Source organism: Colletes gigas, unplaced genomic scaffold (assembly GCF_013123115.1).
Source record: "Colletes gigas isolate AHSC1104 unplaced genomic scaffold, ASM1312311v1 Colletes_gigas_Sc00009, whole genome shotgun sequence".
NCBI lineage: Eukaryota > Metazoa > Arthropoda > Insecta > Hymenoptera > Colletidae > Colletes > Colletes gigas.
The window spans coordinates 1451942-1471606 of record NW_025106638.1 but is presented as its reverse complement, the minus strand read 5'-3'; the positions used below and the strand labels follow the sequence as shown (position 1 = coordinate 1471606).

Sequence of the window (19665 nt, the reverse complement as noted above, 5' to 3'; positions counted from 1 at the left end):
ATTGCTACTTTCGTTCAACGGGATTTTTAACGACCATCGCGAAATTACAGGTCGTTAGTGTGCTTGCCTCGTGCTTTTCAAGATGGTAGCTTCAAGCAATTTTTCTCTATAACGCCATTACAGCACGCGATAAGAATTATAATAAGTACGCGATTAAACCGAAACACTATAATTACACATAATACGAATCCCGCTACGTGCTTTTATCAATTTCTACGGTATGTATATTCGTAAGAATTCATTTTTCGATAATAATAGAAATTAATAAAAATAGAAAAAGACGGTCAAAATTGTCTCGAATACCTCAACTATTTTTAACGAGTGTAATGTCTCAAAGACCGCGATTGAGTTAACTAAAAATTGTTTGATCCTTGCGTTACTTGCTTTTATCAATTTCTACGGTATGTATATTCGTAAGAATTCATTTTTCGATAATAATAGAAATTAATAAAAATAGAAAAAGATGGACAAAATTGTCTCGAATACCTTAACTATTTTTAACGAGTGTAATGTCTCAAAGACCGCGATTGAGTTAACTAAAAATTGTTTGATCCTTGCGTTACTTGCTTTTATCAATTTCTACGGTATGTATATTCGTAAGAATTCATTTTTCGATAATAATAGAAATTAATAAAAATAGAAAAAGATGGACAAAATTGTCTCGAATACCTTAACTATTTTTAACGAGTGTAATGTCTCAAAGACCGCGATTGAGTTAACTAAAAATTGTTTGATCCTTGCGTTACTTGCTTTTATCAATTTCTACGGTATGTATATTCGTAAGAATTCATTTTTCGATAATAATAGAAATTAATAAAAATAGAAAAAGATGGACAAAATTGTCTCGAATACCTTAACTATTTTTAACGAGTGTAATGTCTCAAAGACCGCGATTGAGTTAACTAAAAATTGTTTGATCCTTGCGTTACTTGCTTTTATCAATTTCTACGGTATGTATATTCGTAAGAATTCATTTTTCGATAATAATAGAAATTAATAAAAATAGAAAAAGATGGACAAAATTGTCTCGAATACCTTAACTATTTTTAACGAGTGTAATGTCTCAAAGACCACGATTGAGTTAACTAAAAATTGTTTGATCCTTGCGTTACTTGCTTTTATCAATTTCTACGGTATGTATATTCGTAAGAATTCATTTTTCGATAATAATAGAAATTAATAAAAATAGAAAAAGATGGACAAAATTGTCTCGAATACCTTAACTATTTTTAACGAGTGTAATGTCTCAAAGACCGCGATTGAGTTAACTAAAAATTGTTTGATCCTTACGCTACGTGCTTTTATCAATTTCTACGGTATGTATATTCGTAAGAATTCATTTTTCGATAATAATTGAAATTAATAAAAATAGAAAAAGACGGGCAAAATTGTCTCGAATACCTCAACTATTTTTAACGAGTGTAATGTCTCAAAGACCGCGATTGAGTTAACTAAAAATTGTTTGATCCTTGCGTTACTTGCTTTTATCAATTTCTACGGTATGTATATTCGTAAGAATTCATTTTTCGATAATAATAGAAATTAATAAAAATAGAAAAAGATGGACAAAATTGTCTCGAATACCTCAACTATTTTTAACGAGTGTAATGTCTCAAAGACCGCGATTGAGTTAACTAAAAATTGTTTGATCCTTGCGTTACTTGCTTTTATCAATTTCTACGGTATGTATATTCGTAAGAATTCATTTTTCGATAATAATAGAAATTAATAAAAATAGAAAAAGACGGGCAAAATTGTCTCGAATACCTCAATTATTTTTAACGAGTGTAATGTCTCAAAGACCGCGATTGAGTTAACTAAAAATTGTTTGATCCTTGCGTTACTTGCTTTTATCAATTTCTACGGTATGTATATTCGTAAGAATTCATTTTTCGATAATAATAGAAATTAATAAAAATAGAAAAAGACGGGCAAAATTGTCTCGAATACCTCAACTATTTTTAACGAGTGTAATGTCTCAAAGACCGCGATTGAGTTAACTAAAAATTGTTTGATCCTTGCGTTACTTGCTTTTATCAATTTCTACGGTATGTATATTCGTAAGAATTCATTTTTCGATAATAATAGAAATTAATAAAAATAGAAAAAGATGGACAAAATTGTCTCGAATACCTTAACTATTTTTAACGAGTGTAATGTCTCAAAGACCGCGATTGAGTTAACTAAAAATTGTTTGATCCTTACGCTACGTGCTTTTATCAATTTCTACGGTATGTATATTCGTAAGAATTCATTTTTCGATAATAATTGAAATTAATAAAAATAGAAAAAGATGGACAAAATTGTCTCGAATACCTTAACTATTTTTGTGACTATTTTTAACAACCGTAGGTTCAATTAAAAATTGTTTGATCCTCAGGTTGTACTAAGTGGAGCATAGAGAAAATTTATGATTCGAGGGGTATAACTTTAAATTCATACCTCGTCTTATACCGAGCGTAACTTGACGGGAATACGTACCGCGACATAAAACTTAAATCGCGATAATTCTTCACACGTTTTTGACAGTATCCGTAACTTTATTATACATGAAATTTTATGGATCTGCTTCCCGTGCATTAAAGATATCCCAAAGTATAGAATTATCTTCATGTCCCCGCTTTAACCAGATATTGTTATTCTATCTATAATGGACGGACAACGAATGGATGGTTTTTGTCTGGTTCGAATTTCTTAAGAAACTTCCCACGGATTACGTTTTCCTTCTTTTTCTTTACAATGTTATTGGCTAGTAGGATGCATCAACTTCCGGCGAAGCGAGGTGCTCCAAGTTGAAGTGGCACAGTTATGAGGATACGTGGGGTAGTTCCGACGAATTTCTCCGGATTGCTGCACGGAAAATCTCTTTCGTAATTGCAAATCCGCGGAAGCCACGTTTAACAGTTTGTACTGACCTTTCTTCGGCCACTAGTGCCCTAACGAAGACCATACTTCGTCTTCCGGAACTATATTCGAGCACTTAACTGGTCAAGATTTTCACAATTGGATGGGCACGTGAAAATATTCATTGTTCCCCAAACAATTGTTTCAATGGAACCTATTGAATGTTCAAATAAGAGAACCTTTTATTCTCGTACACGTCATATTTGTTATTCGACGTTTGTATTCAGTAGTAGGTATGGCAAAAAATATTTTTAACAGTTCTAAAATTTCTTTAAAATTTTTTCGGAGAAATTTCCATTTTGGCGTTTCGTTTTGCTCGACATATTTTTTTTTTGAGAGAGAACAGGAGATTCTCGTCAAAAAACACGATGATTTTGGATTTACGGATGGTTGGAGTTTTAATTTTGCATACGATAATAGTTGTTTAAACGATAAATGTACCGAAAATGTCGCGTTTAATATTAGTGTTTTTACTGTATATAGCTTCGATGGAATTTTATGCTGATTCAACGAAAACATACGACTGTTCGGAGCCCCGCGTTTAACTCGAAGACGAGAAATCGCTAGCTTTTATGAATCACTATATTTTCCCAGACGTCGCCATTCAACGTTCTCTTTCGCTGGGGTTTTTCTCCGATGTCGATATGAAATCGCTTACAAAATTGTAGCAAAGTAATTCGTTTACAAAAACAAAACAAAAGTTGACAATAAAACAATTAGAAAAAATGAATTTATATACAGGGTGTTCGGCCACCTCTAGCAAAAAATTTAATGAGCGATAGTAGAGGCCAAAATAAGACGAAAATCAAGAATACCAATTTGTTGATGGAAGCTTCGTTAAAAAGTTATTAACGTTTAAAGTGCCGCCCTTACTGAATTTTTTTCTCGAAAATGCGCAAGATTTCGGGGGTATGTCTATTCACCAAAAATGACTGTAATTGAACCCTACAACCGAAAATAATTTTTCCACAACGATTTGTAATTTTTTAATTTTCTCGAATAATTTCACACCTTCTCTATTTTTTTTCTCGAAAGTGGACAGTATTTCGTGGGTATGTCTAATGACCAAAAATGATTATAATTGACCCCCGCAACCGAAAATAATTTTTCCACAACGATTTGCAATTTTTTTTCTCCGTTGAAAAATTTAGGCACCTAATTGGATTTTCAGTAAGGATTTTTTTTCTCGAAAGTGCGTACAATTTCGGAGGTATGTGTAATGATAAAAAATGATTGTAATTGATCCCCGCAACCGAAAATAATTTTTTTAGAACGATTTGAAAAATTTTTTTTCGCCGAAAAATTTCAGCACCTACTCGATTTTTTTTCTCGAAAGTAGATAGGATTTCGGAGGTATGTGTACTCACCAAAAATGATTGTAGTTGACCCCCGCAACCGAAAATAATTTTTCCAGAACGATTTGAAATTTTTGAATTTAATTGTTAATAACTTTTTAACGAAGCTTCCATCAACAAATTAGTATTCTTGATTTTCGTCTTATTTTGGCCTCTACTATCGCTCATTAAAATTTTTGCTAGAGGTGGCCGAACACCCTGTATAAAATCAATAAATATCTAGTCAATTAAGGGGCTCGTACGTAACCGCGACAGTATGCATTAAAACTTGACCTCAAATTATTTTTCGTTGTGACACGAATATGAACGAACGTTTACATCGCAGAAATGATGGATGAATAGTATGAAACGTTGGACAGCGTAAAAATAAAGAAAGCATTTGCACACACGTATTCAATTACTGAGTGAAACCAAATATATATAAATAACATTTACTATTTTATTCTATTATCAGTTTAACGACTTCGATTCACAGACTGAATTTCGATCGGTGAAACCATTAATATATCTATTTTCATTAGATAGATTTATTTCCTGCTTCCCCTTAGGGTTACACTTCCTCCCCACCTTACATTTCCATCTCTCCCTTAACCTAACTTATCCTACTTATATCTATTTTCATTATAAAATTAAGAAAAAATTTAATACCAGTATTATTCATGGTTTTTTTTCATAAATTCAATCAGTGGATTAGTTACTTTCATTCACAAAAATATGTGTAATAAAATATATTTTTTATGTTTAGAACATAATTTTCATTGTTTCATTGTTTCAAATATATTTTTTAAACGAATAACGAATGCAAATCTGAAAAGTTTTAAAAAAGTCTGATTAACGATTGTAAATGATGCTGTCCTATCGAAACGCGTCAAGTAGAAATTATAGGTTAGGTCTGGGTTTTATTCTATTAATTATCAGTTTAACGAATTCGATTCATAGACTGAATTTCGATCGGTTAAACGATTAAAATATCTATTTTCTTTATGAAATTAAGAAAAAATTTAATACCAGTATTATTCATGGTTTCTTTTCATAAATTCAATCAGTGGATTAATTACTTTCGTTCAGGAAAATATGAATAATAAAATATATTTTGTATGTTTAGCACATAATTTTCATTGTTTCATTGTTTCAAATATATTTTTTAAACGAATTACGAATGCAAATCTGAAGAGTTTTAAAAAAGTCTGATTAACAATTGTAAATGATGCTGTACTATCGAAACGCGTCAAGTAGAAATTATAGGTTAGGTCTGGGTTTTATTCTATTAATTATCAGTTTAACGAATTCGATTCACAGACTGAATTTCGATCGGTTAAACGATTAAAATATCTATTTTCTTTATGAAATTAAGAAAAAATTTAATACCAGTATTATTCATGGTTTCTTTTCATAAATTCAATCAGTGGATTACTTTCATTCACAAAAATATGAATAATAAAATATATTTTGTATGTTTAGCACATAATTTTCATTGTTTCATTGTTTCAAATATATTTTTTAAACGAATTACGAATGCAAATCTGAAGAGTTTTAAAAAAGTCTGATTAACGATTGTAAATGATGCTGTACTATCGAAACGCGTCAAGTAGAAATTATAGGTTAGGTCTGGGTTTTATTCTATTAATTATCAGTTTAACGAATTCGATTCACAGACTGAATTTCGATCGGTTAAACGATTAAAATATCTATTTTCTTTATGAAATTAAGAAAAAATTTAATACCAGTATTATTCATGGTTTCTTTTCATAAATTCAATCAGTGGATTACTTTCATTCACAAAAATATGAATAATAAAATATATTTTGTATGTTTAGCACATAATTTTCATTGTTTCATTGTTTCAAATATATTTTTTAAACGAATTACGAATGCAAATCTGAAGAGTTTTAAAAAAGTCTGATTAACGATTGTAAATGATGCTGTCCTATCGAAACGCGTCAAGTAGAAATTATGGGTGATAATTTGTTTAACAGGGAGCCGTATGACGTTCGGAAATGCGCAAACTGGTGAGCAGAAATCATCTTCAATGGACCGGGGGTAAGCGCCATGGCGAACCAAACGGCCAATTATTATGGGGACGTTTATCAATGGAATCGTACGTTATCGACGGACGACCAAGACACGCAGATGGAATATTACCTACCGAATTGGACGGATCTCTTTCTGGCCGGACTGTTCACTATGTTGATCATCGTCACAATAGTAAGCCACAATTTCACCCTCGGACGACCGCGTGTTTACGGTTGTTACCGCTGCAATTTCAAAGCCTTCTAAGAGATTTCACCACCATTTTGTACATCGAACGGCTCTTCGACGGCGTTAGATAAAAAAAACGCAACAACACCTTTAAAAGGAAATCTTTAAATATTGTCGGCAAGCTTTTCCAATATTTCAAAGTAAAAAATATTTATTTACAAATGATTCTTTTGAGGGCAATAAATTACAGATCTACTCATATTTATGATTTTTGTAACGCTTCTCGATAATTTTAATACGTCCAGCGAGACTGAATTGGTTAATAAATATATAATTTTCAAAATTGCTTGGAGATAAATTGTTGATATTGTTATCGTCGATTGGCGACCTTTTCTCGAGTAAAACTTTTCAAATGTATGTTGAAGAATGAATTGTTTTTTTTATTACAGTTCGATGTGTAACACGATAATTGCAATATTTTTTGTTTCAACACAGGTAGGCAATACTTTGGTAATTGCCGCTGTGGTGACAACTAGACGCCTAAGGTCCGTTACTAATTGTTTCGTATCCAGCTTGGCCGCCGCGGATTTATTGGTCGGCTTGGCCGTGATGCCACCGGCAGTACTATTACAGGTATATAAACGACGTTATGTCAGAACGACCGGAAATATAGAAAGTTTCACGCACGAAACACCGTGAACTGGCCGATATCTGTCCATTACTTACAATCGCGGATGAACAAGTTCGAGAATTGCTTATTAAAGCTCCATGGAAAGCCAACGATTCGATTTGCAAGATAAGTGTCACGATATTTCATTTGAGTCTGTTGCTCGAAGGACAAACAATTTCAAACTAAAATTCATTATCAAGCGATGTGTACACTGCATAGCATAACTATAGCATCACTGACATTTTTAAGATCCTGTATCCACCATTCAGGTAAAAGTACATAAAGACCGTTTTTTTTACAGAGAAACATAATAAAAATCAGCTAAATTAAAACAAAAATTCGAAGAAGGTTTTCAGAAATTCTATTCATTCAAATTATAACTAAATCGTATGATTATAATTTAATATTGTTATTACGTTATAATTAATCTTATAGGCGTGCACCTGTAAATTGTCATATCTTGTCTTGAATAAACGTTATGTTCGCCCTTTTCTCGTTACTATAATTTCATTTTAGCCTGATTCAATTACTACTCCGAAACTCTCGAAAATTTTAGTGGTGATATAATTATGCTCCGCAATGTGTATTGCTGTAATAATATAGTCAAAGTCCTTTTCCCCTTGAAAACTATATTCATTTTGAGTATTTTCTGTTTTTACCAATTTTAAGTTTTAACCAATTCAGCAAAATAATACAAATATTAAGATCTGATAGTAAACGAATTAATGGTTTATTATACGAAGTATTTTAACCAATAGATTATTTGCGACTCAATCTATATCGAAATGAAAATTGTATACAGGGTGTCCCCTACAACCAGGAAAGGTTATATTTTAAAAAAAATACGGCAAAATTAAATGGAACGGTGTGCAAACTGGATGCAATTTTATACATCGATGCATCTAAAAAAGGCAATCATTTTTAAAAATTTTATTTTAATTAAAACAGTTACGAGTGTTTTCTAGCATGAAACGTGTTTTTTTTTTTTAACTTTCTTTGAGAATTTTTTGCAACGAAACTATAATGTCTTCTGCGATCGAATTTACAAGGTTTATTTATTTTTGAATAACGTTCTTTTTTTTACAATTTATTTGAAAAATTTTATTGGAATACGAATTTTGGTTGGACATCGTAAGAAACGTTCAGTTAATCCGCTTGGGAACGTCCGTTCCGAAGTCAAATTCGTCGCGTGGATAAAATACGATACGCTGGTCGTTGACAAAACACAAGCGAATTTAGGCGAGTTTAGCTAATCCGCGGAGGGGTATCTGCTCTTTGTGCGTCTGGACGTTGCCTAGGGGAGGTTTCCTCTAATATCCGCGTTCTATACGTTCACTTATTTATGGTTCACATTGCCACGCGAGACGATACTTTCAAAAACTTCGTGCTTTGTAAAATGAGCAAGTGAAACGTTCTGTAATTATCGAAAACAATGAATTCGTACATATATACCTAATAATAGAAATTTACACTACATCGACCCGAATACTTTACACCGAAAATCGGTGAATTTCTATTTGTTTTCTCGATGCATCTGACATTTGTTCCGCGTACGACGAATCGTCACGTGACAATTACCATCATTGATCCCTCGGTTCTTCTTCGACGACGAAGAGCAATTTTGCATATAGATTAAAGCTGAGTCGGGGCATAATGAATGCTCCCAGATACGTCGCGATTCTGCAACTGAGTCCTACGGGGACGATTCGTAATCTCTCTTAACCCCCAATTGAATTTATTACTATCCGTTACTTATGGGGATTACAAATCCAAATATATGATTTAAGCTACGATAGCGAGGATGCTTAAGAATTTTTCTCTGCTTAAAATTTTGTTTTTTTTTTTTTTTTTGCAATTTAATCATCAATACGTTACATTAATTTTCTGTTTCGCTTGTGCACAAATTTAACCACTTCAATTTAATCACTTCAAATTTATTTAAAATATTTCCAATTTCTTAAATATTCCAATACTTTCTGATACCATTTGCCACCTTTTTGCCAAGTTTCGGATTCCAACGCCGAAATAATCAAATTGGTTAGTATTAGAACAGAGAATTCCATCGATAAAAAGTGATTGTATTTGAATTTTTAAAACGAGAAACTAGAACTTTTGTTTAACAAGAACAAACTCTATTCCTCGTAGAAATTTCCCGCGAAACGTATATTAACTGAAAATTGAAAATTGCAACGTGTACGAATAATAATTGCACAGTGGAAAAGACCCGGTTGCAATATAATTAAAAATGGTCAGCAAAAACTATTTAAAAAACTATACATTTTCTTGCACCGTTAGAATATTTAAGTGATGATTTCTTACCGTGTAAATAAATTCGAATATAATTTTATTTCGTAGCGAAAGTTTCGGGTAAATGAATTACGTGTCCCTCAGTTAGCTTTAACGATTTCCGTGCACGGCTCTGCGTTTATGCGAATAATATGCGCCGTACAATCACCTACACTGGGGTCCAGCATTGAAGCGTTCCCGTAATCGCCTTTCGCAGCCTGTCGTTCACAGTGTATCTCTTGTAATTATTATCCTCCACGCTTGGATGCATTATTTCAACCAGTACGGTTATCGAATCGTACGCTCTCGAAAATTCTGACGCAAGCGGGCAATTTTGTAACGGCTTAGAAATCTCTGTTAAAGGGGTGGCATTTCACCTTTCGTTTAACACCAAACCTGCGCGTACTTCTAATTTTCGCATTATACGCACAGAAAGTGGTGTTTTTTAAATTTGTTCGTAAGATATCCCCTTTTATGTCGCATAGTTTCTCTTAACACTAGATTCACGGGCATTGATCGCGCGTATATTTACTGATACCTTTCACGTTGACGATTACCTTACAATACGATTTTTCTTTTAATTAGAATATGTATTCGTGCCATTGCATCGATCAAATTCAACATAAGTTGTTAAAAACTAATATTTACGTAGTAAATCTAGTGTTAAAGCATGAATTCCAAGAACCTGTACGAAAATATTCAATACTTTCACTCTGAATGTGCAGTAGTACTTTAACTTAGGTACAGAAAATGTACAAACTACATTTTACTAAACAACTTACTAAATTTTGTAATTTTCATCGGATAGGAGATAAAACGCCCTTGAAAACGAATTTCGTTTCACCGTGGTTACTTCCGGGGAGAACAATTATTTACGAACAAATGGCATAGTAATTATGCAAACACCCTGTATACGAACGTAAATTCATTTTCAATTGAATAAACGATTTATGATCCCGTTTTATCGTACACTAGTCGTACGATCAATAGGAATTGCTGATACTTATTTGGGTATGTAGCGTGCAAATAAATATAGAAGATGGTATAAATTATAATAGGTAATATATTCATAGAGGATGAAATCCCCTTTAAAATGGGCGTTCGAACGAGACGATAACTCAACTAGTTCCGGAGATATAGCGATTTTAGTTTCAAGTCGATGCGGTGGCTAGTCACGGAGATACGAGGCTTCGAAGTTTGTTTACGTTTCAATGACGCGAGGTGAATGACCGCGCGCGCGTAGATAGTAAACAGTGCGTGGTAAATTCTTGGAATCCTTTACATAAATTACGATATCTCGAAAACGGAAAGTCGGATCGACAAAAACCAAAAACCATTTCAAAGGGGATGGTTTACCGCTTCCAACGATGGCTCAATAATGGAGAAAATACTAAGAATTTCGAAACTGCACGTAATTCAAATTTTAGTAATTTCAATACGCGTTAGTAGTCTGTTTCAACACGGAAAGAGCCATAACAGAATTTTAAAAAGTCAAAAATCATTATTACAATTTTTGCAAAATTTGGGTATTGCAATTGAACAGCGCGCGGAGGCAATACAGGAGGAAAAGAATGAACGGCGCTTAAACGAATCCCAAATGGATAGATCCAAACAGAAACGAATGAATAGAAACATCGTATCAATTCCTGCTGGAAGTTAAATGCGTTTTTCTCGAAATCTTGTTTTCGTTTCATTTTGCAGTAATTGCAAAAAAACAGAGGTCCAGATAAACATGAAATTTCTTTTGCACACGTAGAAAATGTTCCTTCGTGTACCGAGCGTCGGTATGAACCTGCAAAAAGTTTTAGTTTCCAGGAAACAATTTATAGGACAAGTTTTTTACATTAAAATCTCTATTTCCCGTATTTAATGCGTTGGTTTCATAATTTTGATGTTCGTTAATATTTAAATAGGTTCAGTGCAAAGCAGGGATTTGGTACATTCGATGCGCTTCATTTGGGGAAGAGAAATCGCTGCAAAATAGAAATAATTTCTATTCGTTTGACAAGATTTTGCAATAAAAATATTTTAAGCTACCAAAACATCGTGTAGAAAGGAAATTATTTATACCTAACCGTTTATTTTTTTAGTAAGCCCTTACAAAAAGGCTCAATCTGACTGCCCGGTTCTGATAATTCGAAACCATACTTTCGTGGCTCAGATGTACTTTTATCCACAATTATTTTCCGTAGAAAAGTATTAAAACTTACGAGGGCCACGGTGGGTCCAGTAGAATATGATTTCGAAATAAAAAGATTTGAACCCCCGCTGGAAATAACTGAGGGACGCGCGCCAGTTTGTTTTCTTTTGCTAGATTTTTCGCAATTTTAAGAGGCACCCTGTCTACGCCAAGTAGGATGTCTAATGAAACGAATTTGACAAAGCTCACAGGTGGTACTTGGGAATTAGGCGAAGTGCTCTGCGTCTCCTGGGTTTCCCTCGACATCCTCCTCTGTACTGCCAGCATTCTCTCATTATGCGCTATATCCATAGACAGGTAAGTAGTGTCGCCCGTTTTCGAATCGCGGCACGTAAACGGAACGAGATAGGTTTTAAATAAACTACCCCATCGGGCAACCTAACTGTCCCCCGGTGCGAGTTTCCCGTTTCGTCGGCGAGAATTTTGACGACGAGAGATTGCTGGAAAGTTTACGGGGAATTAACCGGGACAGCCGGAACGTCGTTTCTCCCGCAAATTAACTCGCCGAACACGTTCCCTCTTTTTCCTGTCCCCGCGTTTTGTATCGATCTGTGGTTAACCGGACGAACGGTCGTCACGTAACCCGAAAATTAGAAGTTCTCAAACGAACGTCTCCATGGATTCTTACGTTTCGCCATTTTGGTTGCAACGTGTTTCTAAATAAAAAAATAACGACATCGGAAAGTATTAGAAGACTCAACGGTATTTACGAGGGTCGTTCAATAAGTCCTTAGAAAAAAATAGAAAAACAAATTATTTTAGGTAGATTTTTTTGTTATTCTTCAACATAATCTCCTTTTAGCTCTATACACTTTTCCAAGCGTTTCTCCAACTTCGTTAAGTCATCTAAAAAAGTAAGATTTCGGAAGGTCTTCGAAATAGGCATCTGTTTAGGCGGTGACCTCCTCGTTCGACATGAACCATTGTTCACCGAGTCATTCTTAAAAATCTGGAAATAAAAAAAAGTCACTGGGGGCCAAATCCGGTGAATACGGTGGATGTTGGAATAATTCGAACTTTAATTGCATGATTTTGGCCATCGAAACTGCACAGGTCTGCACCCGTGCGTTGTCTTGATGGAAGAGGATCTTTTTCGTTTTCAAATTAGGACGTTTTTCCTTGATTTCTTCGCTCAACCGGTGCAATAACCACGCATAATACTCTCCACTTATTTATTTTCCTTATTCCAAGTAATCTGTGTAGATGATTCCGCATGCATCCCAAAAAACTGTGGCCATCACCTTGTCGGCCGATTTCATCGTCTTCGCCTTCTTCGGAGCCCGTTTTCGTCTTCAAAAACCCACTGTTTTGACTGTTCCTTGGTCTCTGTAGAGTAGTAGTGTATCCACATTTCGTCCACAGTTATTTATCGACGCAGAAACCTGTCAGGATTGCGGCGAAAAAGCGCCAAAACAGCCTCAGAGTCGACCATACTGAGAGCAAACGCGGCAGCCATCTTTCCGAGATTTCTTTCATACCCAATTTTCCGTGCAAAATTGAAAACACTGTACCTTGCGATATGCCTGTGGCCTCGACTATTTCACGCACTTTGGTTCGTCGATCACTCGAAACCATATCGTGGATTTTGTCAATCATTTCGGGGGTAGTTACTTCCACTGGACGTCCCGAACGACGTTCATTATTTTTGGATGTACAACCACGTTTAAACTCATTTGCCCAATTGTAAATAGTTACAAACACAGGTACAAATGTGCCATGAACTTCGTCCAACTCAGCTTTGATCTCTTTCGGTGTTTAATCACCGCTCGAAACTCACTTTTTTCCATTTTTCTAAATAAGCAAAAGTTTCTTGCTCCAATGGACACCAAAAATGAAATCGTATGGTGGATATAACTGAGAATTTTATAGCTGTCTAATGAGTCATGTGCATTGTCTTGATGCAAGAGGAAGTTTCTTGCTTCGATCGACAATAAAAATGATACCATGTGGTGGGTATATCTGAGACTTTGACAGCTGTCTAATGAGTCATGATGCTTACTAAAAACATTTTCTAAGGACTTATCGAACGATTCTCGTACAATTCAAACGAGACGAGGGGACGAACGGTTCACCAGTTTGGATAAATCGACTTTAACGGAAATGCGTTTAATGTTGATCGATTATTAAATGAATAACAATGGAGTTTGCTTAGTTATCATAACCAATACGCCCCAGGAAATGTATAATTAACCTTCCACGGCAAATGTTGCGTCCACGTTAACAATCCACCCTTGTTTTCGTAATGATCTATCCTCGTGTGTCAACGATCGCCCTTTCGAGTCAGCGGCGGATCATGCGGTGGGCATCCTCCTCGTCGTGTTTTGCAGCGATTGAACCAATTTTGATATCTAAAGTCATTATAATCGCTAGCAAGTGTCTAGCTCCGTCTTCGACGCCCAAGAAAACAGCAATTTTGTGCTCGTAATTGTTTTACTGTCAAAATTTCAATGTCAATTTTCAAGTCGACTGCTTTAATTTCTCCTCCAGATTCTGTCCACGCGAAATTAACGAAATAAAATGTTTCATAGTTTTTGTATTATTTTTATAGAGTATTTCCTTCAATGGGCTACACGTTCTTTTTAAACCATCGATCGTTGCTATTAAATTGTAATAGCACAAGTTTGAGGCCCAACTCTTCAGAAAACGCAATCAACAAATCGATTATTCGTCCAACCCTGCATTAATTTTCCGTTCTCCGTGAAGTTAATTTCATAGTAATTATATTATTATTGGAAAGCTCGCTATTACGTCCCGAAACCCTCCAGCTTTGTCACCGCCTACCAATTCTTCCGTGTCGCAATTATGTTCTAAATTACGTTTCTTATAAAGACAATCTCCTCGTAACTTCGGAACTTTCTGATTTAATACCTAAGAATATTAAAGTTTCTATCAGAAGTTAATAACAGTTTCAATTTTGTCGATCAATTATCAGAGATTTATGTATTATAAGATTTCTTTACCCTGTGATCCTCTGATGGGTCACTAGACAGTCAAAGTGATGGGTTAAGTTAAGCTTACGATTCTTTTAACAGATTTTAATGATCCGTAAGATCGTTGAGTTTGATTTTTATTTTGAAAATATTAAAGTTTCTGTCAGAAATTAATAACAGTTTCGATTTTGTCGATCAATTACCAGAGATTCACGTATTATAAGATCCCTTTACCTTGTGATCCTCTGATGGGTCATTAGACAGTCAAAGTGATAGGTTAAGTTAAGCTTGCGATTCTTTTAACAGATTTTAATAATCCGTACGATCGTTGAGTTTGATTTTTATTTTGAAAATATTAAAGTTTCTGTCAGAAATTAATAACAGTTTCGATTTTGTCGATCAATTACCAGAGATTCACGTATTATAAGATCCCTTTACCTTGTGATCCTCTGATGGGTCATTAGACAGTCAAAGTGATAGGTTAAGTTAAGCTTGCGATTCTTTTAACAGATTTTAATAATCCGTACGATCGTTGAGTTTGATTTTTATTTTGAAAATATTAAAGTTTCTGTCAGAAATTAATAACAGTTTCGATTTTGTCGATCAATTACCAGAGATTCACGTATTATAAGATCCCTTTACCTTGTGATCCTCTGATGGGTCACTAGACAGTCAAAGTGATAAGTTAAGTTAAGCTTTCGTTGCTTTTAACAGATTTTAATAATCCGTACGATCGTTGAGTTTGATTTTTATTTCAGGTATCTAGCCATAACTCAGCCGTTGATATACAGCCGACGACGTCGAAGCAAAAGACTGGCTGGCTTGATGATCGTCGTGGTATGGATTCTCGCGGGCGCCATAACCAGTCCGCCATTGCTGGGCTGCTTTCCGAGCGCGACGAATCGCGACAGTAAAAAATGCTCGTACAACATGGATTCCTCATACGTGATATTCTCAGCGATGGGTTCCTTTTTCCTACCGATGCTGGTCATGCTTTACGTTTACGGCAGGATATCGTGCCTGATCGCGAGCCGCCACAGAAACCTGGAGGCCACCGGAAACGAGAACATCCAACCGCGTCGCAACGTTCTGGTATAAATACTCCAAACGATACATCGTTTTCATAATCTTATTTTCGACTATTCTGCCCTATTTGATTCTCGATCCACCGATTCTTGGCTTGAAAGTATCGTTAAAGTTCTTCTCCTTCTGTTCTCACTTTACGGTTTCGTCGTATTTCCGAAAATGAACCCCAAAGTGAACGGTCATCGCGATCGACACAATAGAGAACGTACAGACGACTCTAATGGATCTATTAACGGAATTGCCCGAAGAAGATTCCGGTCTTCTCGCGAAGAATAGAAACAACGTTACAGCAATTGCGTCGCTTTTGAAGGCAGTCGCTTTGAAGTAAATCGAAACGTATCTCGCGAGTCTCTATCCTCTTTCCCAACCGGACATTTTTCCTAAACTCTAGGTAGAAGGTTTCGCTTAAAATTTCATAAACCTCTCAACGATAACACGAAATTCTTAATCATTCGACACGTTCGATATCAGTTTTCTCTGTGCACGGATATTCTCGAAATTTATTCAAATTATAGAAATAAAAATATCCAATGGTTGGAGTACTTGTTATTTTGTAGTATTTCTAACGGCAATGATATTATTACAAAATATATACGCAATCAATTTGATAATAAAAGCTTTTGAAATAGTACTCGTCCTGTCTCCGTAGAACTAACAATATCTGTATGTACAGGGTGAACGCGTGACAAAAATATGTCGAAAATGTGAAATAAAATTTGTTCGTAGGATGCTTTGTTTTCGAGAAAATCGACTTTGCAATAATTTCGCGCAGATCAAACGGGCAAAGAGCATCAGGGTCCGAAAACCTGAATGCGTGGCCGGCAGTGTGGCCTGCGAGAGGACTTCCGACGATACGGATCCACCGACCACGAGCAAAAAGTCAGGGATCGTTCGAAGTCATCAGCAGAGCTGCATCAACAGAGCGGCCAAAGAAACAAAAACAGCTGGAACTTTGGCGGTGGTAGTGGGTGGATTCGTGGCGTGTTGGTTACCGTTCTTCATTCTCTATTTGGCCACGCCGTTCGTGCCCATGGATCCACCGGATGTACTGATGCCAGCGTTAACGTGGCTAGGTATTAATAAACGTTTCAATTTCATTGCCACGCAAACTGACACGAATACATTCGAATTTACAAGAAACATTATAGTGCGTTCTATACAGTTTTTATTTTTTGAAATTGTGTTCATGTAATGGTTACAGAATAAATGAGCCGTTTATTTTGAAAGTGGCCTAAGTCCATTTATCTTCAAATCGAGATATTTAAGGGTTTGCGTTTCAATGTATTTAAAAATATACGTATAGGATACTAATAGTCATACTGCTTAAGTGTATCTAAGGGTGTTAAATTTATAGTTCCTATTAAAATACTGGCAATTATTAAGTGAATAATATGCGTTTTCTTATCAAGAATGGAGTTAGGCCACATTCAAAATTAACAACCAGATTCATTATAAAATTTGAAGGTGCCCAAGTCCATTCAACATAATTTAAGATGCTTCAAATTGAAAAAAACAATACTGAATTTATTTTACATATCTTTAAAACTCCAATTTCTTGGCGAACCTTTTCCGTTTGTTGGACGTCTTCGTTCCACATTTTTGCGCTCGACAGCTTCGTAAAGCAATACATTTTGTTTGTTAAAATCTCCCAAACCCCAAAACTTCTCAAAAATATTCTTTCAATCTTCTTCGTCGTAATTTTTTGTGCAAGCATTCCGACAACGGCAATCTTTGTTTCCGAAAATTTTTTCAGGTACAATATTTCCGGTTTGAGTACAATATCTTTTTCCTGAATTCCGTTTAATCTTTCGCACTTTTTGGATGTATGATTCATCAATCTTTTCTCCATTGTTATTCGTATCTTCATCCCCTGAAGACGAATATTGTTCTATAATTCGTTTCTTTTTCGATTTTTTTTTAAAATCATTAGTTACTATTTCTTCTTCACTATCTGAACTAAATAGTCTTGTTCTGTTCTTCCCCAAGGATGAAATAATTTCTAAAATTTAATATTAAATTTTACGTTTTATATTAATTAAACGTACTGGTTATTCAACTAACGCAATTGTCCAAAAACTGAGGTTAACTTGTAAATACTAATTAATTAAAATTACCTTCATCACTGCTTTCCGACATTATCAATAGTAAATATCTCGATTTAAGTATAAATGGAGTCAGGCCACTTTCAAACTACACGGTTCAATTATTGAACTAACTCTGAAAACTTATGTGTCAAGAATTATCGTATTTGCTCGGAATATAAGCAACCTGAAATGCTTTACTGATAAATAACATGAAGTTGTACATGTAACCATGGTAACCGGAAAAAATTGAAAAATGGAGTTAGGCCACTTTCAAAATAAACGGCTCAAATGTCCATTTTTGAAGCTCATTTAAATTTTTCCAATCGAACAAAGATCGTTTAACCCTTAAGTGGACTCTCGATCTTAACGTTGATTTTTACCAAATTGGTAAATGGAAATCGACTTTCCTTTAAAGCATTTAAAGAATAATTAAATTGACATATATTAAACAATTATTAGTTTAAACTTGCGGAGGACCGCAGCAGCCCCAATAATCCACTTAAGTGATAAAATAAAAATTAATAGTTATTCCTAAAATTTAACATTTTTAATTTTTATTTTTGGAAATTATTGTGCTTTAATGCGATGGTTGAAGAATAAGTCACCTGTCCATTTTTGCAGCTCATTAAAATTTTTACTATCCATAAACGTGTTAACAAAGTTCTTTCCAATCGAACGTGGATCATTTAAAACCAAAAATGATAATTGTTCCTAAAATTTAACATCTCCATTTTCTCACAGTCTTCTCATATGTGTAGGTTAAATGAAAATGAATATGTTAAAAATTAAAAATATTTAATTATAATTTTGGTTGTAATTTCAGGGTGGATAAATTCAACATCTCTAGTGTTTTTTTATTTAAATTATTATGTACTTTAATGTGATGGTTGAAGAATAAGTCACCTGTCCATTTTTGCAGCTCATTAAAATTTTTACTATCCATAAACGTGTTAACAAAGTTCTTTCCAATCGAACATGGATCATTTAAAACCAAAACTGAATATGTTAAGAATTGAAAATATTTAACGATTACAATTTTGGTTGTAAATTGCAGGGTGGATAAATTCGGCCATAAATCCGTTTATCTACGCTTTTTATTCGGCCGACTTCAGACTGGCGTTCTGGCGACTGACCTGCCGGAAGTGCTTCAAGAGCAGAACTAATTTGGATCGCAGCAATCGGAAATTACCGACTCCGGCTAATTGGAAGAAGGAAGCATCGCGCACGTGAAGATCGAAGGACGAATACGAGGATCCTTCCGATCGTTGTGATCGAGCCAGTAGGCCACTGTGATTTACCTAAGAGTACGGACTCTCGCGTGTCGAAAGCGAAAAAAAAAAGGAATTTGATTAATTAGTATTAAGACACCAATCTCACTCACCGAACTTCGAAACCACGCGAATTCTAACGAACGTTACGAAACATATTTTACAATTGGAAACAGCCGAACGGGGCACAGCATTTACGAAACACGAATACTTTTATTATTCGAACGATCTTCGTTAACACCTATTAATATTTTATTATTTCACGAGAACAATTGTTATCAGTTGTTAATGCGTCTCTGTCTAAAACATGGTTTTAAAATAAATTTACAATAAACATACTTTAACTATTCTCTCGTGGATTACTATGCTCTCTAATCGTTAATTGTGCATTACGAAGCATTTTAGAGATTTCCACCGTTACGAAACCAATTAGACCATAAATATTCAAGCGTATAATTTTTCGAGACACTATACATATGCACGATGAGGGCCAAGTTTTGTAACTGGTATGATAAACTGAATATCTGCTTCCTCCGAGTGTTGCTTACTCTTTCATTTTTACAAAAGAAATTAAAGCCACCAAAGTCAAATCGAACTAACGAAAAAGATTTTAATTATGCTTTTAATAAATACAAAGTACAACATTAATTTTCATACTAGTTAAATAATTATTTCTTGCATAA

The 19665-nt window shown here is 34.6% G+C and overlaps 1 protein-coding gene across 1 annotated transcript; it reads left to right on the top strand.

Moving 5' to 3' along the window:
• Positions 1-6305: 6305 nt before the first annotated feature.
• LOC122397347 (probable G-protein coupled receptor No9) lies at positions 6306-18944 on the top strand. Its single transcript, XM_043396472.1, has 6 exons — positions 6306-6464; positions 6954-7091; positions 11799-11911; positions 15303-15636; positions 16403-16703; positions 18769-18944. Exons 1-6 carry the CDS (start codon positions 6309-6311, stop codon positions 18942-18944), a joined length of 1218 nt encoding a protein of 405 aa, XP_043252407.1. The 5' UTR covers positions 6306-6308.
• Positions 18945-19665: the final 721 nt, after the last annotated feature.